The sequence below is a fragment of the Podarcis tiliguerta genome, assembly GCF_965153285.1.
Source record: "Podarcis tiliguerta genome assembly, chromosome: 3".
Lineage (NCBI taxonomy): Eukaryota > Metazoa > Chordata > Lepidosauria > Squamata > Lacertidae > Podarcis > Podarcis tiliguerta.
The window spans coordinates 77,364,904-77,389,499 of NC_139536.1; the positions used below are offsets into that span (position 1 = coordinate 77,364,904).

Consider the following 24,596-nt stretch of genomic DNA (forward strand, 5'->3'; position numbering starts at 1 on the left):
TTGCCAGATGCCAGATTAGTTTTGCCTCCCATCTTCAAGTGCACTGAGTAGCATCCTCATCGTCTTCAATCTACCATCGTTAAAGTTTTAGAAAATGTGTATATCCCCTATAAAACTTTCAGAATTCAGATAGGTGGAGACAGAGTGTCTGCTCATTTGAGTAGTTCAGTAGTTCAAACTGACATATTCCTTAGTGTGAATTATATTTCATTCAGCAAGTATTTGTAGTATATGTATGCTTTAAATCAGCAAGCTACTGAATCAATTATGCTTTGTGTGGCCATTTTAGTATTTTTTCAAAATCTTTGAGGAAAGTAAGTTAGTTTTTAGTGTATTTTTTTAGCATTGCCATGGGTGTTCACCTTTCATCTTTTGCAGAATAAGATCAGTAGTCTATGGTGTTTTTTTTTTTTTTAAATGGAAATATTCTTCAGTTCACATGAGGGCTAGGTTTTAAGAGGTTCATCCCACAGATTGCTGCGAAGTAATTTTTGTCTCCAGGGACTTGTTTTGAGGACATCATATAAAACCGCTAATAACAAAATGTTCACCTCAACATACTTCTATCTCCAAATATTTGTGGGTTTCATAATAAAATCTTCACAAATAAAAGCTTCCAAGTTCCACAAGCTAACAGGAATAAAAAAAATTGTGGTGTTGGGAAGGATATTCAAAAGCAAGATGACTTATAGAAAGGAGAACACATTGGCCACATTAGTGTGCTATGAGTGGCATGGCTGGGAGAAGTTATTAATAGTAAATCATTGTTTACTATTATGTCTGGACACATCAATCATGCACGTGAAATCAGGGGAAAATAATGCAACCCATATAGGGACAGTTAATATGTAAAATGGTTCCTATGCATTTTCCTTGGAATCATGCAGGACTACTGGCGGCTGCCTCTCATGGAGGTGAGGTCAGGGCACTTGGTTGCAAGGCTTGTTCAATGTCTAATAAGATGTACTTTATCTATGGAGGATTGTTGAGTCTGAATTGGCCGTATGTCTTCTTGCAGTGCAATCGTCAGCGTGCAAACTTTAGAAAAAAAGGAATTAGTTCATGGCTTTCATTGTTCTGCTTATCTTCTGAACTTACCTGCTTGTTTATTTAATGAGAAGCGAATAGTAGATGCTGGAAACCAGTGTTTTCCAGTAAATGCTTTATTGCATTGATGTAGATGTCTATGTCTTAGTTTTTGGCATAGCTACTATTCTTGTTATTGTAAAACCAAATAACTCTTTGATGTTTTTTACAGCTTCTTGAGGGAAATTTTGCTAGAGAAGTCAGTCATGAAGTGGACGGACTAATTTTTCAGCCTGTAGGAGTAAGTTGCCATGATTTTGACTTTTTAAATCACTGTATAATGGTTTCAATATGGGGTGGGGGGTTTCATCAACTTGTGCTTGAGAATTTCATCATTCACTGCCAGAAAAATATTTAAGCAAATATTTATTTATTTGACCCTAAAATCCATTCTTTTTGGCTTTCTGAAGAATCCGTTGGCTTAGATATGCAGTATCCTGTGTCTATCTTGAAACCTTCACAAAAATTTATCAAATTATTAGTTTTCTGCAAGCACTTCTTAATACAAAGACCATGAATATTTGAGCACATTGCTTGTACTTTTCTATCTTTATCAATATTTGATTGAATGTGTTTGAGTAAATTATCTTAAAGAATAAAATAAAAGCTGGCACTGAATGAAAATGTACAAATCTTGCTTACTATTTTATTTCTGAATTGTGGAAATTCTCCTGCAAAAAGACATTCTTGTTAATGGGATAAAGAATGGCATACGTATTGACTTGGCAGTTAAATATACAGAAAAGCAACAGAAAGGGTAATTATATGGAACAAATATGAAAAGGAAGCAGTAGTAATACTACTTTCCTTTCCCAACAAAATTATTGGGTCTCTGGACCGTAATAAAGATTGTTGTTGTTGATATTACTTTCCTTTCCTCAAAGTGTGGTGACTTTGAATAGGCTAAATACAGGACATGTTTATCACCCATAAACCTGTGTTGAACATGAATAAAAAAATTGACATTTATGTCATTAGCTTTGGTGTTAAACCCCAGTTTCCATACAAGTTAATAGTAAGTAGTTTCTTTCTTTTATCTCATGGACTTTTCTGCAAAGAACATTTGTAAGAGAAAAATGTTGATTCTCTATTGTAGTAGACACTGTACAGTAGATAGTAGCATGGAGCTGCCCTTCTGCTTCATTTTTTTAAATGTGTTAGCTATAGCTAGAATAATAATAGAGAGTATTTTAACTATATGACACCTTGAGTTAGCCTAGTCTGGATTTATGATAACTGTACAGCCTTTTGTAGTGTTGGAGCACCGTTGGCATTCAGTCTGACCTCTGTAGCCCAAAAATAGAAGCCAGATATCTCATATTATTTTCCATAAGTTTTAACAGCTAGTGAACCCATATTAGGTCACTGTGTTTATATAACCAATGAAAAATTAGTCTTTTGGAAACCCCCCATCCCACATATATATTTCAAGATGCTGCATCTGTCTTTGATTTTCAGTGACAGTTTTGAAACATCTTGTCCATCTTTTTATATCAATATGTATTAGTGATTGCAAATGCTAATCATGTGATGTTTAAAACTTTAGAAGACACAAGGCTTTTAGTGTATCTTTTTCATCCTATTTCTTGATATTCTTGTAGGTATAAATGTTGTTTTTCAAGTGTACAAATCTTTAAAACTTTGGAAATTATATATATATATATATATATATATATATATATATATATATATATGAATGAAATCCACCATAGAAAATTGAGTAGTTTTGTGCTGTTGTATTATTCTCTGGTCTATATCCTTTCCCATGTACAAAGTCCATCTAAACACAAGAGCCCACATTGCCAACATGATCTTGTGAACTATAGATGACCACTGTGGCCAAAGTCTCAGACCTTTTGAGCCACAGATGCCAACCATCAAAAGTTTGAGAGCCACAAGATGTGCACAACCTTTACACAGTAGTCAAACATTAATTCATTTTTAGATTTTAGATTGATATACAATATTATCAGCTGATTTCAGTTGGCCAGCTACTCTAATGAATGCAGAAAATGAGGTTTGTTGACTGCTTAATTTTAACATGGTTAGATTATTTCTCCTTAACTGTGATCCAGGAAGGTATTCCGATAAAACTTTTTGTTTGTTATTTGATCATAGTAGGACTTCAAGTTGCTTCCTTTATTGTGATGATACATTTTACAGGGCTATGCCTCCTTTAACATTGAATACAATATCTTCCATTCTGGCTTAAATTTTTATTTCCTTCCTCATACTTGCTTTTTTTCTTTTAACATCTTGATAATATTATGCTTAAAGCTACTTTACGTATATAAATGGCATTTCGTAAGACTCTTGCATGAATAGAAGAAAGGATTAGATGCCACTGCAGACTCCATCATCAAATTAGAAAATGTTACTGCAGGGTGGTGAGGTGGGTCCAGCTCATTTCCTACAGAAATAGTTACACAAGATCCTTTTTGAATGCTACAAATAAAGATTAAGGGTTTTGTTTTTTTTAACTTGGAAGGAGGGAGACAAGCGCCTCCTTTATGCCATGGGTGGAAGGGAAAGTTCTAGGGTAGGTGCAGATTAATTCTCTCCTGTAATGCCCTTTAAAAAGCCCTTGTAGAGAGCAGAGTAATAATCCCCCTTTCTAAGTGTGGCCTGCAGATCATGGGTGGTGGATGAATTGGGGAAGGCCCCATAAACTGGGCCTCACTCCTGCACGGTGACCATGAGCAACACTGATCTACTGCTTACCACTTTCCAGGCCTTGATAGACTCCTCCTTTTTCCTCTTCCCTGGGCTTGTTTTTGTTTCTTCCCTTTCTATGGTGTTCATACTACCCCAGCAGTCTTTAGCAGCCAGTGACGTTCTGCTCCTTTCCACATCTTTAGACAGCTGCTTCTCTCCCCCACCCCATGCTGCTTCAGCATCCTCGTCCCTCTCCACTGTATAGTCCCCCCCCCCCCACACTGCCTGCCTCTTAAATTACCTTTTCTGTCTGCTGAATTCCTGAGACTTCCCCTGTAGCCCCAGTGGCACCTGCAGCCCAAGTAGTTGCAGAGGGCAGGAGATGCCTTGTGTGCCAGGGAGGATGTCAGGAACTCCAAAACCCACAGACAACCTTGTTGGCTCAAGAGCTACAGTTAGATTGGTCAAAGAACCACATGTGACCCCTGAACTACATCCCAGTACTGTTACACAGTGGTACCTTGGGTTACAAACTCCTCTAACCCGGAAGTAGTTACCTCGGGTTGTGAACTTTGCCCCAGGATGAGAACAGGAATCGTGCGGCAGCGGCAGCGGGAGGCCCCATTAATGAAAGCATGCCTCAGGTTAAGAACGGTTTCGGGTTAAGAACGGACCTCCGGAACGAATTAAGTTTGTAACCAGAGGTACCACTGTATAGCCTTATCAGAGTACAGATATATTTCTGATAGCATTTAAAATACGCCAAATGCCTTGATTATAGCAGAGGGAAGTGCTATCCTGCCTGCAATGTGCACATAGTTGACATTAAAATGCACTGTGGGGACAGAAAATGAGAGGTTACTTCCTTTCTATTTCTTCTTCTATTTTCTTTTTCAGACCCTTTCCTTTTATTCTGCTCATCTCTTTTCTCTGCTCTGCCACTTGTTTGGAGAGAGTAGACATTTAAAATGCCTATGTCTGCAATGAGAATGCAAACTTATTTATAAATCTACAATCTTTCTTATAGGGAAAATTGTACCAATTTAGTGGTAGTTTTTACTATTGGAGCATTTTTCAATCTAAGCAATACTGCAGATTTATGAATTCACATTCACATGCCCCTTTTGCAAGTGTTACCTTTTTTTTGTTCAAACCGATACTTCAGAAATCTTTGCTTCTTTTTAAATGGTACTGGTCAGAGAAACTCAAAATGCTTACTCTTAAGGAAAATTATTTAAGCTAGCTGCTTTGGAAATTACAGCCTTCTGTGGGATGTCTTTTTGGGCTTTTGAGGCCACTTGATATTTAAGTAAGCAGTCTCTGCAAAATTGATTTACCTACTGCAAAGAAGCATTATTGACTTCCTCTGAAAAGGGAAGACAGCTTATTTTCATTTATAAAGCTTTCCTAAAGTGATTTCTGACTCCATATAGAGAAAGATGAATTAGAAATGTGCATTTTGTAACGAAAGTTTTTTTCGTTGTTGTTGTTAATCGGGAACGAGTTTCAAAATACATTTGTTGACCTTTGGTTATTTTAGGGTTTCAGTATCTAGGATTTCTTTTAAATACATTAAAAGCCCAAACTTTAAAATGGTGCATTTTCTTAATTTTTCTTTTTAACCAACATCTCATTAAATTAAACTAGCTGTATTATCCAGAAATAAGTGAGTAAATTTCAATATGCCTTCAAATTCTTTGTACTTTTGAGTAGAAAATCTTTCACAGCACTTTTAAATACATTTAAAGGAGTAAAAGAATAAAGTTAGCTTTAAGCCACAAATATTTTATAATACTCTTTAACAGTCTCAGCTAGCTGGAATCCATAATGACCTATTAGTTATTTACATCATACCAAATGAAGCAGGGCAAATTCATCAGTGTGCCGCATTGTAAAAGTGCACTTCAGATTGTACCGGTTAATAATCTATTATATGGCTCCAAAAGGTTATGTTTTGTGCTACACCACAGAAGCAATTTCCCCTAAACCACCTCCTAGGGTATAATTGGTGCTCTATGTTTCTTAGTTCTTTATGATTTTTAAGAAAACTATTATGTGAGCTGGCAAGAGATTTTTCAATAATGTTAATTAGAAACTGTGCATGCAAAGCTAAGATTTGGCTTTACTTACCATTATTAGAAGTAGATGTCCTTGCATTATTATTATTTAATATTGATATCACTGTAATACCCACTGCCTGCAATCAGTGTCAATTGATTAATGTCCTATGCAGATATGTATGACCCCTTTATATGAAGAGCTGTTTAAAGAAAAAATGAAGACAGGCAAACACAATATAAATGGGACAATTTTTATTATTGGTTGGGAGTAAGGCACCTTATACATTGCACTGGGATATTATAAATGTTCCCAATACACATACAAATGTGCTACCAGTCAATCTTATACTCATTTCCTGTGGAGCAGGGACTCCCCTAGAATCTAGGGTCTCACAGTGGTTTTTCTATCAAATTGAAGTCCTGCCAATAACTCTTTTCTAAAAATGTATTTTAAACATAAAGAGAAAACATTCAAGCTTATATGTCTCACCATATACTGAATATTAGCACCCATGGTGCATATTTGTACCATAACTTGAGACATTTTTGACATACAACTTTGGTAGATATTTTCTGCTTTTATAATAAGGTTCTCAGTGGTACTGTAAACTTGAACATCGTTAGCATTTTTAACATTGTTCAGGAAGCAGCACGTCTACAGATGGCATTAGTTTCCCAGAAACATGCTATTTTATGTTTTATTGCTGCCACTGATAATACTTTTTGAGTTTTCTGTGCTATAGTGCTTCTAGTGATAAGAACATCCCACAATAAAGGAAAGAGGTCAAGTGGAATTGGGTTGCTGGGGGGTTTATCAGAGAATTATAGAATTGTAGAATTGGAAGAGACCCAAGGGTCATCTAGTCCAACCCCCCTGCAATGCAAGAATCTCAACTAAAGCATGCATGACAGATGATCATCCAGCCTCTGCTTAAAAACCTCCAAGGAAGGAGAGTCCATCACCTTTCAAGGAAGCAAGTTCCACTGTCAAGCAGCTCTTACTGTTAGAAAGATCCTCCTGATGTTTAGTTGGAATCTCCTTTCTTGTAAATTCAAGCCATCGGTTTGAGTCCTACCCTCCAGAGCAGGATCTGAACAGATGTGATTATATTGTAGGACTTGGCTGTAGACAATGGTTTTGTCTTTCTGGGTGGAAGCTAGAAGAAGCAGGCAAACATGGGTCAATGGGTTCCCTATATAAGTTGGTTCGTACTTGTCTATTCTGTAGCAGCACAGTAATTTGCAGAAAATGATCCTTGTGTGTGGACTGGTTAAGGCTTTGATTGATGGTGGGTTTCTAAAATGTGCAGGAAGCCTCTACAGGTGCAGGAAGAACCCCACTTGAGAAGATTGCCCTGCAACTTGTGGGCATTATGCACAGAATGGAAGCAGGGGGCAGAGCTAGCTTGCTTATTCCCACAGCTCCCCGTCATGTGTTTACCAGACATGGTTAGAGTACACCTCTACATGTGTGTGCATGAGCACCTAGTTACAGACCAGAATCGATACAGTGCAGTTTCGTTGATTTGTCATGTAAAGCACAAGAGACTTGGCTTTTTAAAACCTGCCATCATTTCAGAACTAAAATATTCATAGACATTTCAGAACATGTTTGGGCAGACTGATCAGGTTGTGAATATTCTGCAAATGAAAGGGAGCTAAACTTGTCATAAATTATTTATAGTAAATCATTAGCTGAGCTCTAATCTTCGTATTGAGCTAGTTCATCTATATGGATTTCTTGTGCAAGCTGCCTTGAGGTTTTATTATTGTTATTTTTATTATTATCGAAGAAGGAAGGATAATAAACATATTGAACAAATGTTCTCTGTAGTTTCAAAAGCCCTGAAAGGTAAGAGTTTATTAAGTTGTAGATGACAACATGCAAGTCTCTAGCAAGTCATCATCCCCGTGATATTTATAACTTTGGAACAATCACTTTGCTAGATCCATGTGTATAAAGAAATTGAAATGATGTCCGGCGGCAACTCCAAGTTTCAAAATGTGAATTCTGTCACATGTAGACATTATGTAAACTAAAGATAAAGATTAGGTTTTTTTTAACCTGGAAGGAAGTTGTGGTTGCAAAATAATAATAATTTTGCAGAACACTGGCTTTTCTGGTCATGGTAGCAAGGACATGAATGCTGGAGATCTCTCCCCCCCCGCCCCCCACCTCAAGCCAACCTCTGAAAATGCTGTTGAATCATCTCTCTGATTTTTTAGATTTTAGCAAGCTTTGTTCATATACTTTCAAGCATACATTTAAAAGCTATGGCAGCCAGACCCTGGCCTTAAAACAGTGGGGGAGGGTTTGGGACTGAGAGTCCCAGGAGTGAATTTTGTGCCCATTGCCATATTCAATACACCTCTATAGTATTGCACCACAGAGAGAGCCCTGAGCTTCACTTCTGTAAGAGGTGGTATACTTTATGAGTCGAGCTGAAACATGCACCGAAGCTTTGATACTTTAAGGACCAAGGATAAATAACTTTTGTCAACACCTTGTTTTCAACACCTTGAGCTGTCTTTTATAACAGCTCATCAGCTTCCTCTTGTGTATATTCAGCTTCAGACTGAAACTTGCATATTTGAAATTTAATGGATAAAATTTGTACAGTTGTCAGGCACGTTGAATATTGTGAGTAGTTTGAAGAATAAAAAAAACATGTTATGCTCCAGGACAAGGTCACAGTATGTTCGATGGTGTTGTGGCTAGGTGCTGTTCCAGGGATGATGTTACCATGGAGAGAGCTTTCGTTTCCATGACATTTGCTTGCAAATGTTGATAGGCCTTCAACCTGCAAAGGGTTTTGTCCTCTGACATGCATAGTGGGTGGTGGAATATTTCTTCTCAAACCTTTTTGTGTGTTTTGCGCTGCAAAATTAATACAGTGGAATATTACAGAATACTTCTGACACCCAGGCATTGTACTTTTGTTTTTCCTTTAAAATTAAATTGTACTTTTTGCTTAACTTAAGAAAAAAACAACAGGTAGCTAGACATGCAACTGAAATCTTTGCTTTATTGCAAAGTTGTGAGTTAGAGAAAAGAAAGCCTTTAAACTGAGTTGCCAGACAATGTTTTGTGAAGTAATCAATAAATTGATGTAAAAGACTATAAAATCTTAATTTTCTCTGTCTTTTTTTAAAACGACACCTTGAGGTGAAGTAGTTAGGTACATTTATATGGGTGCCACTTTATATGAAAACAGTTTTCCTAGAAAGGTAATTATGACAAATGTGATAGGAATCTGCCGGCAGCTCTTGTAATTCTTATATGTAGAAATTATTCTAATTGCTGTCATAAGTGCATCCTCTATATTGTAAATAATGCTTTCATATTGGTTATTGATGCTGGCATGTAAAGATTTTCTTTCCTCCTTCCTATTAAAAGTTTTCTTTCCTCTCTAGAAACAAAAAAGTCACAAACTTACAATTATGTTGCTTCTTTTCAGCATTTCTGTATTGTAGAAGGAATAGAGAAGAAAAGGACAAGATGATAACATTTCAGATTAGGGATCAGCAACATTAAATTACTGGTTGTTTTTTTAAAAAATGTGAATGCAATAATATTACCCCTTTTTGCTTCACCACTACCCTTAGGATTAATTTAATTTAATTTCAGCCATCCCACAGTGTTCATTATCCTTTATTAGGTTATTTGGTCCAATTATTTGAAATGTTCAGTGGGTCCTACAGTTTGTCCCATAATGACTTTTCTGAAGGTCCTGATGGTAAGCTTTTCACTAAAACACAGTATTGTCCTAGAGAGATCAGGAAAACTCTTACATCCAAATTTTGCTTGTGGACATCCAAAATATCAGCATCACAAACCAGACATTGTCCTGACCCTGTACACTTGTACAACTATTGTGGCGTGACTGGTAAACAGCTCTAGTAGCTGCTGCTTTCCAATCCCTTCATTTCTTCCAAACCTGTTGATGTTCATGAAGATCCACAATCCGTTTTTTGACATGAACATGTAGCAATTATTGTAGCTCTTCAGGTAGGTTTCCATAACTTCTTTGAATTATATCAAAATAATTCAGTTTGAATACCTATTAGAGTTTTGTTTGGCCAGACATTTTAATAACCCAGAAAAAAATTGGAAATATAACCATTATGTTTTTATATATGCTGGAAGCTGCCCAGAGTGGCTGGGGTACAAATAATAAATTATTACTACTATTAACCTAGATTCAGGTGTAGCAAAAGAAAAGTAAGACTTTTTAACTAAACCAATTTCTTCTGTGTATGAAAACAGATAACAAAGGGGGAGTGTTCCTATCTTATATAGGCATGCAGATCATTTTCAAATAGCTGTTTTGCTTACAGTTTGCTCACAGTGATTGTTAGCAGGATTTCTGTCAAGTGGTCATTTGAGCATTAACAAAAATGTAAACTTTTACTGCCATGAGTCACGCTGGAGACGCCTTTTTTCTTGATTTGGAATTACTTCTCAGCCCCTTATGTTTAAAAGCTTCCAGCTGCATTTTAAGTTTTATGTAAGTGTACATTATTAGAACGTCAGTACAGAGGTTGTCCTGGGAAAAGGTAATTACATTTTACAGATCTTGTTAGCATAATTATCCCATATTGCACACTCACTGGAGTCTGACAGGGTTGCTCAGAGCAAGGGGAAGGCAAAAGGAAATTAAACGTTAAAATCATTTGGTATACATCAAAGAGAGAGGGCAGAATAATTTGGAATACAGACAATAGCCAACATTTTAATTCACAGAATAGGCCCATTTTGACCCAGCCATCCACCTTACGCAGCAGTTTTAATTCAACTTCACTCACAGCAATTGATCTTTTTATAGCATGGCAGGTGCTGATTATTCTGCTACTTGGTAAAAGTTACATTTAAAGCATCCCTCAGAGGAACACACATTAAAAGGAAAGAAACAGAAGAAAAGCACCCATAGAATGTCTTAGAGAGGTTCTCAAACTGTGGTCTGTGAACTCCATTCAGGTAGTCCATGAAAAGGTTATAGAACACTTTGATCACAGAAGCAGGCACGTCTGGTGCTCTAGAAAGGCAAGACTATGGTTGTGAAATATAGTATGATCTCATCTTACATTTAACTTGCACAATTTCAACCATACAAGGTTGAAAGCAGGCCGGTTAAAATTGCACAAGTTAAATCCAAACAATGAGGAGAGCTCAAAAGCCCTTTTTGCACCAGGTATGATTGGGATACACCTTGCTTGCAGGGCAAGGCCTGCTCAGTATGCCAGCTCTGGGCATACAAATCAGCCTTAGGATTCCAGAGCTGATGTGCCGAGAGAGCCTTGCCTAGCAAGCAAAGCAGGAGCTTAAAATCTCTTTTTTGCTTCAGGTCCACTTGGGTTACCCAAGGCAAGAAATAGCTTTTAACCCAGGCATAGGCAAACTTGGCCCTCCAGATGTTTTGGGACTACAACTCCCATGATCCCTAGCTAACAGGACCAGTGGTCAGGGATGATGGGAATTGTAGTCCCCAAACATCTGGAGGGCCACGTTTGCCTATGCCTGTTTTAACCTCTCTGTCTTTCTTGCTTGGAGTACTAGGACTTCTCACTCCCTTTTACTCTCTAGCCGCAGGGTGGCTCCAAGGGTTAGTTTATACAGTCCGGGTTTTGCCACTCACGCATGTGCAGACACTCAAAATGACATCACGTGCATGCGCGGAAGCGACGAATCGTGACATGCGCACGCTGGTTGCGTTGGCTTCAGGATGCGGACGGGGCTTCGGAACGCCAGTGTGGTGTAGTGGTTAACAGCGGTAGTCTCGTAATCTGGGGAACTGGGTTCGCGTCTCCGCTCCTCCACATGCAGCTGCTGGGTGACCTTGGGCCAGTCACACTTTTTTGAAGTCTCTCAGCCCCACTTACCTCACAGAGTGTTTGTTGTGGGGGAGGAAGGGAAAGGAGAATGTTAGCCGCTTTGAGACTCCTTAAAGGGAGTGAAAGGCGGGATATCAAATCCAAACTCCTCCTCTTCTTCTTCATTCACATCCAGAGGTACCACTGTACATGATTTTCGTATCTGAAACCTATACATGATAAATGATTCTACTGTATTAGTAAGGCATGTGCTTTGATTCATAAAACAAAAATCATTAAGTGATCTACGAAGACCCCCAGCCATTCTCAGATGATCTGTGGTGTGTGGGAAGAGGGAAGGTTGAGAACTGCTTTGTTAGATTTTTGTTGTCATAGAGGTAGACCTTGAGATGGAATCATGAAACAGCTGGTTTGAGCTTCAGTTCTCTTTGTCAGATGCCGCTGGACAATTTAATCTGGTATGCTGAATATAAAGCTATATTTGAGGCCTTTGCTCAGTCAGACATTCTGCCCTCAGCTGCTCCATATCTTATTTCTTAAACAATTCTACCAATTCTCGTTTTTTTGGTCCTTGCCCCCAAAGCTTCCTTCTGTGTATTACGTCCTCCATTCCCTTTTTTTTTAAAAAAACAACCCTTTACTGCAAAGCCGTTGGCCGCTAACTTTGTGTCCCACATCCCCCCACTGAAATGAAACTTTATTACATTGAATTGCATTTCCTCTCATCCTTCCCTTATTACCCTTCCCCTCACACCTTTTTCTGTCTTCACTTCACTTTAAAATTTAGACTGCAAACCCTTAAATAGCAGTGACCTTTTTGTTGTTGCTTGTATTACCCTAAAAGTGCATGGATGTCACTAAATGAAGCTGAGCTTTTTTTGATCTTAGGCTCCAAGCACTGAACTATAGTAGATAGATCCCCCCCGGTTTATAGAGAAATCTTGCTGCCGTATCTTCCTGAATGTAATGATTTAGCAGTGTAAGTGGGATGTTACATGTGTTCCCCTCTATATTAACTCTTTGCCTGTTGTAGACCAATTTATTCCTGTGGAATTAACCAAGGTTAAATTTACCCTTTGCAATTTTAATCTAGAACTCAGCATATGAATTTAATGTAATTAAAACTCATCATTGCATAATTATACACCAGAATATGCTTTTTGAAAGGATGGTTTTGTTTCCGCTGTGAGATTATCCGAACTTAAGTTGTACAGTGCTTTAAGAATATGAAGCTATCAGGGGACAAGGTCCTCTGGTGATTAAAACAGCTTGTCCCTTGTTTTCTGCAAATCTAACCGTAATTTGGGCTCTTCATAAGAGAGCAGCACACAGTGCTCAATGATCATTGTTTACGTAGGTCTTGTTTTTATTAATATTTTTATAATATATAAATAAGGTAGTCCAGTAATCAGTGATGCTTTTGTACTCAAATTAGGAATGGACTGCAGTGACTAAAAGACAATCTCCTTATTACTTGAGTAAAAGTAATTAAAGGTGGGGAGCCTTTTATTCTTTACCTGCCATTTTTGTCTGTGGCATCACTCTGCCAGTACTATACAGTGTTAAGACTACTGACTAACTAAAGAAGATTGGCACAAGGATGACATGCATTGAGGAGGAAAGCCAGATGATTCAAATGAGTATTTTGGAGGACCTGCAACCAATCCATCACTTATTCTCCTTTCCACAAATTGTTGTTCAAAGTGGAGGTGCAGAAGGAATGGTAGATATAATAACACCTCCTGTGATTTGGGTGAGAATAGTGCCACCAGTAGGACAAAGTATACAGATTTAATAGCTTGCCCTTTTCTGAACCAGGGACACATGCTGGAAAGACAGTGGTTTCTAATTGGTGGGCTGTGGCTCTGATCTCTGCATCAAAGCAATTGTCAGTTGAGTCGTTGTTTTGTACTTTGTATGCTTTCAGATCACTTGAGATGGTCCTAGAGCGGTTTTGTGTTTAATGGGGCTGGAATGACTAATTTGTATTTCACGACTGCACTCGGGTGCTGCTATTGAAACACATACATGGTTAGAGTTTTAATACAGTAAAGAAGTAAAATATCAGTCAAATGATACTGGCTTGAAAAAGTCACTTTTAAGGCAAAGTGGGAAACTAACGCACAGAGCCATTTTCTTAAGGCTTTCTTAATGCTGAAGGTGGTGAACTTGAAAATACTTATTGCTCATTTTTACAATGAGATAAAGTGGCAGCATTCATAGCTGTAGCTGTGCAACCGAGCACACAGGCAGCCGTGCAGGATAGTCTACAGTTACTGCCAGAGCCCTGCATATGTGAGCAGGCTGATATTTCAGAAAGATAAAGAATATGTCGGTGACTGAATTCGCAGTAGATCATGCAGCTATTTTCCACTAGTGGTTTTAGCTACTAGGGGTCAGCATGTTATGTACTTTAACCAACTCTATAACCGAAACATAACTTCTTAACTTTATCCCCCCACCTCATCTTTGGGGATTAACTAATGCAATTAATGACCAAATTGGGAAGCATTGCAGGATTGTTGGATCTTAACCTTATTCATAACTCAGGGAAAGAGTGCTTGGCAAACTGGCAAATCAAATTAGAATGGAGTTTAATTACTCAGTTTTTAATGATACTAACACATTCACCCTACCTGCTGGTTATTTTATTTATCTCAAAGCAGCAGGACTATCAGACTAGCCATTGGAATTAAGGTGGCACTCATCTTATTTTCTAGCCTTTCTCTTACTGAACAGTTTCTTCCGGTTCCTACTGCCATTTGTCTTAATGATCATATGGGATAGAGGACCACTGGCTAAACCATGAAGCTTAAGAAAATGAACACTGATAATTTTTGTAGCTGCTTTAAGTCTGAAGGTTTTCAGCTGTGAACTCTCCTTTTTATATATATAATTTTATTTGCTTAATTGAAATAAACAAAAGAAACATTCTTCATCATCCATTAATACAAAAATATAAAACAAATCAACCAAAAGAAAGAATTTTTTTGTCTAACATAATAGAATAAAGAATATCTTCTTACTTTACATACAATTTCCCATCCACTCCATATTTCACATATTCATTATTAACTTATTGCCAAAACTTGTCAGATTGTTATCAAAGCCAAAAGTATAAATAAATATTTAATTATCTGTGGTTTCGATTCTTACTACCAACTAATACAGATTTTATTCGAATGCTACAACAGAGTTTAGACCGCGACAATTAAACAAAAAGCAAAAAAGCCCTCTCCTATCATATCAAATAAATATTGGGATTAATTATAATATTTAAATGAAGGTAGCTATGGAGAAAAATTTGTCATGTTTTTGTCATGCTCAGTGGAATATCAAGAAAAGCTATTAGTAGGCTTTTGAAATGAGATGTTTAATGAGGCCTGAGCTCTGAGTTTAAATTATGGCACGTAAGAAGCAGACATTTAACCGCTGTAATTACAAATATAATGTACAATAAAAATGTGTTGATCACATGCTTTTTGCCTGAAGACTAAGGAACAATTGAAATATCTCAAAGTATTGACAAGTCTAGTATATACGTGAATAGTGCACTCTGTTCTCTCTGTGTCACTTCTTATGTAGCCTGTCAGTGCCATCAACACAGAGGAGGCTGATATCAGCAGGTTGGGGAGGGGACGTCTAGGCTTTGTAGACGTACAGAAGATATTTAGACACATAACCTTGAAGGTAGTGGTGGGGAGCCCAAAAAAGCTTATAGAGGACTAGTGGGCTCAAGGGGCATGGAAAGCTGACTGACCATTGTAGGCACTGTAATGGAGTGGTTGGAAGTCTGAACAGAAGCACTGTAGACGACAATATTTCGTTGCAAGTCCAAGCTGTAATAGCTACTGTAATTTTCTAACTATTATTTGCTTGCCATTGTAGTTTGGAGTCCCTGCAAACCCAATAAAACCTTTTACATAAAGGTGCATAATCCTCTCTAACTGATGAAATTCAATCATGCTTTGTGCAATTACTGGAACAATAGACATTATTTTAAAATCTGATGTGTTCATTTTTCTCTGTCTGACATTCTAAATGGTACAGACTCGATCTACCATGAGGATTACAATGCGTAAGTCTCTAGACCAGGCATGGCCAAACTTGGTTCTCCAGCTGTTTTTGAACTACAGTTCCCATCATCCCTGACCACTGGTCCTGTTAGCTAGGGATGATGGAAGTTGTAGTCCAAAAACAGCTGGAGGGCAGAGTTTGGCCATGCCTGCTCTAGACCCACTAGCTTCCCTATATGCCACAAGCAGAAGCAGTTTTTCACAGACAGATACATTAAAATGTATCACTTCACTCTCTGTGACACATAGTAAACTTCCTAAAAGATCCCAGTAAATAATGCGTACCTCCTTCCTTTATATGAGGAAGAGAGATGCAAAATGCACATTCATATATTTGTGATCCCTTTCATTAAGAACTACAAAACTAAATTGAATTTTTTTAGACCTTGGATCTCTGAAATGTATATATAAAAAATTGTTTGCACCCTAATCTCTGAGCAGTGTAAGAGATTTCAGCGGGTGCCACTACATACATAATTTTTCATTTTCTTACACTGAAGATCACTTCAGATCCTTGGATCTTCATGCTATATGATTTTATTTATACACATATAAAGGCTTAGCATAGGATGGAAGGTCTTTGGCTTTAACATTCTAACAGATCTTGCTCCCCATTAATTTCAGAGGACCCCACCCCCAAGCCATAGCTGTGGATTCAGCTCAGAAAGCATGTCAAGCCTTTACTGTCTCTTCCCTGCCTAGTTCAGAATTGAATTTCTTGCTGCTTTGTACAGCTTCAACACTCTGAATGATATAACCTCCAGGCAGCGAAAGGCCTCCCTCCCTCAACCCACTTTCTTGAAAGAGCTCCAGCTCTTTAGTTTCTATGGTCACACAAGTGCAGATCTTTAGCTATGCAAAAAGATACTTATCAGACATGACTAGAACCATTAACTTAACAACAGTCTAAAAAATGTTTAGGGGTACTCTCATTTTCCTACTCATATTGAAATACTGCCCCTCAGTGAGGCCAAACTTAGATTCACAAAATGTTTAGGGGTATGCGTACCCCTGCGTGCCCCCAGAAAAAAGCACTGCTTAACCAAGAGACTGTTTCAACAGCTTTAAGGATTATCTTTTTCTACAGAATCCCATCTCACAGATATAATCACAGGCTTGCAGAGAGATCCCAAAGATGGCCTCCAGATTAACCTTCCTAACCTGTAATGTGCTGGTGTGTCTGTGCGGCCAGAGAAGTGTGCATGCACACTGAAGCTTATGCCAGATCAAACTTAGTTGCTCTATAAGGTGCTACTAGACATTTATTATTATTATTATTATTATTATTATTATTATTATTATTATTATTTATATTTCGACTGCATCAGACCAACACGGCTACCTACTAGAAGCCAGAGGGAAAGGTATGGGAGGGCAATAGAAATTATTGAATTGATCGTTTCATTTTAAGATAAGCATCTGGATGTTGTTCTTGCAGTTATAGTCTAAATGAATATTTTTAAAAGGTCAAGGTAAAGGACCCCTGACAGTTAAGTCCAGTCACAGAGGACTCTGGGGTTGCGGTACTCATCTCGCTTTACAGGCCGAGGGAGCTGGTGTTTGTCTGCAGACGGTTTTTCCGGGTTATGTGGCCAGCCTGACTAAGCCGCTTCTGGTGAACCAGAGCAGCGTACAGAAACGCCGTTTACCTTCCTGCCGGAGTGGTACCTATTAATCTACTTGCACTTTTTGGCATGCTTTTGAACTGATAGGTTGGCAGGAGCTGGGACCGAGCAACGGGAGCTCACCCCATCACAGGGATTCGAACCGCCGACCTCCAAGGTCATCAGAGCTGAAAGATAATTTACAGTGCAATCCTCTGCAATTTGGAAGCAGGTCTTACTGGGTTCAATAGGACTTATTAGTACATAAATGTGTGGAAGATGGCAGTCCCTTGCAAAGTAACATTACCCTGCACCACTATTTAACTATGTTTCTTCCAATCAAAACAATCAAGGAAGGGAAATAAACCATAGTCTCCTATGCTTAAATTTGCAGGTTGTGATGATCCAAGTGCATAAGTGTGGGGACTTACTTGATCCTGTGTTTAGAAGCATGGAGTTAGGGAATGGATGGAATGCATATCAGTAGGCAGCACTATTGTTAAATTGTGAGAATTTTTTTCATTTGTGGTATCTGCAGCTGAATGCCTAAGTACATTTAATGTAGATGGAGATAATACTGGGGATCTTCACCCTCCAGAAGCTGTTTGCCAAAGGGACTTGACCAAGTGAGACTAATGAATGGAAGGTTTGGCTTTTGTCTTTCTGGAAGGTTGGGCAAATTAGGTAATCATGGTAATGGCTCAGCCTTTGAGAGGAAGTAATTTATCTTGTGTGTGATTTCCCTCTCTCCTCTCATGGACAGTTAAGGGTAAGAACAATGGCAATGCAAGGCAGATTGCTACTGATTAAGACTAGCTGCCATAAGTGTAGGTGTATGGGCAAATTTTTGTTTAGATAATAAAGTAGAGTAAATGCTTGTCCAAAACATTTTTCAGCCCAAATGATTTGATTAATCTCCTGGATTTCCAAATCCCAGGAGTGCTATTCTAGTTGTGGAATTCTTCTTCCAATCTAAAAAAATATTTCCAGAGGTATAAAGCTTTAATATGCTTTATCTTAGATGGAGATATATGGAAACGCATTGCAGAAGTCAGCAGGGTTCTAACATCATTGGAGGTAAGTGGTTACCACCAAATCAATACCTCTTTGGGCCGTTATTTGGAAGAAGAAGAAGAAAGTGTGGGGCCCATATTTGGCTGGTTTCTTTTGCCCAGACTTCTAGAACCCAAGCTAAAGCTAGTTTCAAGGCTAGCCTTGATTGCTGGTGCAATGGATAGTTCTCAGTTGAAGAAAACACCTTTTAACATGTTGTTTTTCCATCATAATAACTCTGTTTATGTAATAAAACTTTGGCTATTTTAGGATAAGTTCCAGGGAAGCTGGTGATGAGGAAAAGTAAACACACAATTTTCTTTAGAAGCCATGGGGCAAGGGAATGATCCACAAAGGATCTAAAATTTTGGGGCAAAAAGCTTATATTAAGGTAAAACTAAAGCAGAAGAGGATCTCTAGGGAAGGATCCCCAGCAACCTCATAGGCCTTTTGGCAGCAGACATTGTTTGTGCTCTCTTCTAAAGCCTGTAGTCATTCAGGAGCTGTCAATGTGACAATCTCTGGGTGTGGTTGGGTGACAGCGCCCATCACCCCCTGTCTGAATGGTTATTGGTCAGGGATTATGGGCACAGTAGTCCAAGAACCTCTGGAGGACACTATGCTGGCTGACCCTGTCATAGCATACTGTAGGGCTTCCAACACAATTTTACCTTCACCAGGGATACTTTTACTTTTATATCAGTAACATTCACATTGACGTGTAGTGTGTGAGGTTTTTTTTTTAAGCAGGACATTGATATCATAGACATGGATAAGCCAAAAAAGAACCTGCAGGTAGCTATGAGACTGACATGAAGTTATGTCTGGCAGTGCAGTTGCTAGCATAGGAAAAGTATATAGGAGGATTGGGGAACTGAAATTGCATGGATGGCTTTTTAACAGTAAATTCTAGGTATGGAGGGAATGCGTGATTCCACCCCTAACAAATAGCAGTCTCAGGGTCCCAGATTGGGATAAGTAGAGGGGCTTTAACCCTTGCCTTATTGTGGTCCCAATCTAAAAACCGCTACCCACCTACTAATTACTTTAGGGGAAAGTGCCCATTCCTCCATTCTGACAATTTGTATTTATAGCCATTTAAAAGTAATTTAAAACAACGTGAATGGTCTTGTGTCTGGCCCTAAGATAGGCAGGTACAGATTGAGCTGCAAACACTCATCCCTTCATAGCAGAGGTGAAGTCTTGTCTTCATTAGCCATGATTATTTCTGGTCGGATGTGCTTACTCTGACTTAAAATGTGAACATTTTAAAGATTGGCATTGTCTGGACAACAGTTTTCAGCTACTGCTATGTCTACAATAATACAGTTTTTAGAATTTAAAACATAACATTTAATTATTAGTAATTATGAAGGGGGAATGGAGGAACTGCAGTTCTTGGCAGAAATTGTGTCATTAAAGAGCCTTACATCTAAAAATGTCAGAATGAATCTTCATATTCTATAATGTCTTTTATCACCCAGGTATCACCTTTGGGTGGTTTTGTTAGTTTTAAAAGCAAATGGGCCTGTTAAATTAGTGGTTTTCAAACTTTGCTTTGATGAATCCTGGGGGTTCTTGGAAACTTATTAAGCGCTCCTCAGCAGAAAGCTCAAGAAAGTGGAAGACAGTTTATCCATCACTTGTAATGCAGAACCACAAAGAAGCAATAAGTGAATTTTCATTCAGGAATTGTGATAGCATATCCTGGCAGCCTTACCCAGAGTTGTGTATAAGCTCCTATAAAATGCACCAGAATTCTTCCACTGAGATAGCATACCTCCAATATAAGAACCTTCACTCTCTCCCAGTCAAGTTGAACACTTCTTTTTTTTATCTGAAATTCTGCATGGACTATATAAGTTGAATAACTGTGTTTAATTTTTAAGGTTAGAAATCTCAGGCATACAAGTTAACTAATGTAATGTTACAGTAATAATGTTCAAGCAACAGTTTTAATTACTTGATGTCATGTTGCATGTAAAATCTCCTAACAGCTGTTTAAATAGGACTCAGAGGAATATGGTAGTTCAGGTGGCAAAAATGCAGACTTAACTACTGCATGTAAATGAGTTTGGGTAGGCTTTTGCCAGAAAATTGGGTAATGCCTGTTAGGATACATTCTTAATAATGACTTTGAATATTGTGATTGGCAATATTTGTTGTTGTTGCTGTTTAATCATGTCCGATTCTTCGTGACTCCATGGTGCCTCCCACAGTTTGGTCAAACTGAAGTTGGTAGCTTTGAGAATACTGTCCAACCATCTCGTCCTCTGTCGTCCCCTTCTCCTTGTGCCCTTAATCTTTCCCAACAGCCCAGAAGAAACTCAACTGGACTGAGACTTGTTGTTGTTTAGTCGTTCAGTCGTGTCCGACTCTTCGTGACCCCATGGACCAGAGCATGCCAGGCACTCCTGTCTTCCACTGCCTCCCGCAGTTTGGCCAGACTCATGTTTGTAGCTTCGAGAACACTGTCCAACCATCTCGTCCTCTGTCGTCCCCTTCTCCTTGTGCCCTTAATCTTTCCCAACATCAGGGTCTTTTCCAGGGAGTCTTCTCTTCTCATGAGGCGACCAAAGTATTGGAGCCTCACCCTCATGATCTGTCCTTCCAGTGAGCACTCAGGGCTGATTTCCTTAAGAATGGAGAGGTTTGATCTTCTTGCAGTCCATGGGACTCTCAAGAGTCTCCTCCAGCACCATAATTCAAAAGCATCAATTATTCAGCGATCAGCCTTCTTTATGGTCCAGCTCTCACTTCCATACATCACTACTGGGAAAACCATAGCTTTAAATATACGGACATTTGTTGGTGGCAATATTTAGTAGATGGAAATAAAGGACTATGCTCAAACAAGTTAAATTCAAGAAGAAGGTCTGTTGAAGTCCAGGGAAGAACATCACAATATGTTGGCTGTTAGTTTGCTGGGGGAACAAATGGCTGCATCCAATACATATTTTGGAAAGTTGGTTCTCTCTCTGTCTCTTCTCTATGCATTTGGACACCTAGTAAGATATCACAACCAAATTTACATGGTGGTTCTGAGATCAAGGAGCAGGTTTTGTCTGTGTTTGGTTATGTATGGCACCATTTTGAATCAAGATGATGGACTGAACCTTTCACAACAACACTGACTTTAACCTCTGATTTCAAAACTGCACTATGTTTTTTGTTTCCTAGAATTCCCAAACAACACCAGGCACTTTTTGTTAGTTGGCTAGAGAGACCAGTAGGAAGGAAATGACATTCTCTCTGCTTTTCCATAAAGTCATACATTGGATCGTACTAGGTTGTAGCTAATGGTGACCCTCCACTAACATAAGGTACTATGATTCAAGAGAGACTTATGTCAGTTAGATGGGGAGGGAAGTGACTGTTGTAGATCCAGCAGACCCCTGCACCACCTTCTATGCTGTTCCAAAGGATCCCCCAACTCTGGTGCAGACCGGGGTGCGTGGAATTGCCAAAGTAGCCTCATTGTCTGTCCTGCTGATTGAAGCTTCCACTGCATTGAACAGCCTTCCATCCGTGGAAGGACATAATTGGATATAACACATGTTAGTAACTCTGCATAATTGTTGAATAACTTGGCTGGAGGTGGGGCATGTTGCAGCAGGCTAAAGCACTGATGTACTGGGGGCTATAAAGAATTAGGGGCGTGAGCATGTTCCATGCATAGCATACTATATTAACCTGTTAATTGATTTTTTTTTTAATGCAAAAGTGGCGGGGAGGTTCATAGGCTTTTACCCAATGCAAGAAAAACCTGTGGCTATTTCAGCCACTCACCAAGAACATGCCCAGAATGACAGCTGCAGTCAAATAAATGTGCTCTGCCAAATACTGCTTCAAGATTCTACCTACAGATTTCCATATTTTGTATGGAGAGGAAGTATAAGTAGCAGCTTGCATAACATTTACTTTGAGAGCCATGCAGACCTTGAGATTGCAGCCAGTGGGATTTGCTTATGAAAACTCTGGTTCACTTCCTTAGTTGTTTCTGTTGCGTGGGAGAAATGAGTCTGAATATGATGAGAGAGGAAGATAAGTTCCTTTATCTGTTTCCCACTTCTATAATCATGCAAGCCTATATCATGATTTCCCCTCTCCCAATCCCAGCCATCTTTTTTCTAAATAAATTTTTCGTTGTAAGGTAGACATTCATTTGAGTTCCTTGTTTTTCATACCTTTTCCAGATACTCTTTTTTAGATGGGGCATAAAACTTGATACAGAAAAAGTAAAGAAATTGAGTAACTGAAACCACTTCATTAACCTTCCTCACACAACTAGCTCACAGTTAAACTAAGAAGCTCACTTCTATAAGATGACATAATGACCACCAAGTTGGATGGCTTTAAAATGGTTTTAGACAAATTTATTATTGTTGTTATTATTTATTGAATATATATACCACCCTATACCCACTGGTCTCAGGGCAGTTCACAGAACTAAATCAAAATATAAAACCACAAAATACATAATCAAAATATAAACAACCTAATAACCCCCCACTAAAAAACCCACATTTTAAAAGGGCATAAGGTGTCAATCAAATCAACTGAAGACCTAGTTACAAAGGAACATTTTTGCCTGGCGCCTAAAGGTATATAATGAAGGCGCCAGGTGAATTTCCCTGGGGAGAGCATTCCACAGATGGGGGGCCACTGCAGAGAAGGCCCATTCTCGTGTTGCCACCCTCTAGACCTCTAGGAGAAGGCACACAAAGAAGGGCCTCAGAAGATGGTCTGAAGGTCCAGGTAGGTTCATATGGAAAGAGGCGGTCCTTGAGGTATTGCAGTGCTGAGCTATTTAAACACTTTGAATTGGGTTTGAATTTATGGAGAATGGCTATCAGTGGCTGCTAGTCATGATAGCTGTGGACAACTCCAGACCTGGAGGCAATATGTCACTGAATACCAGTTACTGGGGAAGAGTATTGCTGTGCATATTTCCTGCTTTCAGGATTCCCATATGCATATAGATTGCCACTATGAGAACAGGATTTTGGGCTAGGTAGGCCTTTTGTCTGCTTTAGCAGGGCTCTTTTTGTGTTCACATGCAGCTCCTCCAAGAGTATTCTGTTCCATTAACCTACATTCTGGTGTGTTTGGTTATAGGTGTATTCATGTTCCCATGCAGGAAGGTGGTGGTTGTTGTCAAAACTGCTGTGGGTGTTACTGAGGAAGCTGTTGCTAGAGCCAGATCTGTTGAAACACTGACTTGTGGCTTCCTGCAATAATTCACATTGTGTCCTCTGATATCGTAATTGAATTTAAATTTATGCATACACTGCTTAGTATTCCAGTCACTTTCATGACTCCTCCCTGAAACGGCAAAAATGCTTGCAGAATTATTCTCCCCACCCAATTTCAGCTTGCCTTATGACATGAATGTTTTTTTCTAGACTTGGTTGAATTTCAAACTTCCATCCCTATCTTGACACACTTATGCAAAAGTTTGAAATAATCACAATGTTATGAAAGCTGATTCTTATCTTTAGAAGATATAATTTGTGTGTTTTATTATCCTATTACCTTTCTGAATTGCATATTGTGTTACATTTATCACAAACCAGCTTTGGGATAAAGGTACAAACCATCGTTAGCTATACCAGGTTTGCATAGTAACTTAATGGGTTTGGCAAGGCGAGGGCAACTCAGCCATTTCATTAATTCATTTAGTACATCTGACCGTTTGGACCATGTGACAACTGTGTGCACTGATCCCCAAATATCCCCCTTAGCAGATTAAGAAGAATCATAGGGGCAACATATATTTTACAGAAGAGGCTTGTAAAATCCCATATAGCATGGTGCCATCTTCTAGTAGGTCTGATTACTTCCTGCTTCATGTTAAAGCACCAGGCATGAATTTTGGGATGTTACAGTACAGACATGGCCATTCTGAAATATCTGACAAGCTATCAAATGCTGGCTTAAAAACAAAACAACGTTCCTTTAATTTTTATTCTTTTTTTTTTTTTTTTTTAAGAAATACAAGCCGGGACGATGTGATGACATTTTGAAATGGAAGCCACCCAGTCTGAATTCGGTGGATTTTCGTCTAAAAATAACAAGAGTTGGTGGAGAAGGGTATGTAAGCTCTTCCCATTCGTCTTATTTTTAGCCTCATTTTTATATATAAGTGGACTGTGTACTATTAGGTGTGTTGCAGGCAAGTGGGCTGCGGATGAGGAAGCTGGGTGAGACAAGAGTTATTTCAAGATTCC

The 24,596-nt window shown here is 38.7% G+C and overlaps 1 protein-coding gene across 3 annotated transcripts in view; it reads left to right on the plus strand.

Moving 5' to 3' along the window:
* Positions 1-24,596, plus strand: part of RNGTT (RNA guanylyltransferase and 5'-phosphatase) — a 119,919-nt gene that overhangs the window by 75,623 nt on the left and 19,700 nt on the right. For 2 of the 3 annotated variants that reach the window (XM_083433518.1, XM_083433519.1), the window contains exons 12-13: positions 1,259-1,327; positions 24,359-24,459. In XM_083433518.1, coding sequence (XP_083289644.1) covers positions 1,259-1,327; positions 24,359-24,459 — 170 coding nt within the window. The remainder of the gene's footprint in view (positions 1-1,258; positions 1,328-24,358; positions 24,460-24,596) is intronic. The other variant, XM_083433517.1, reaches the window with a different exon arrangement.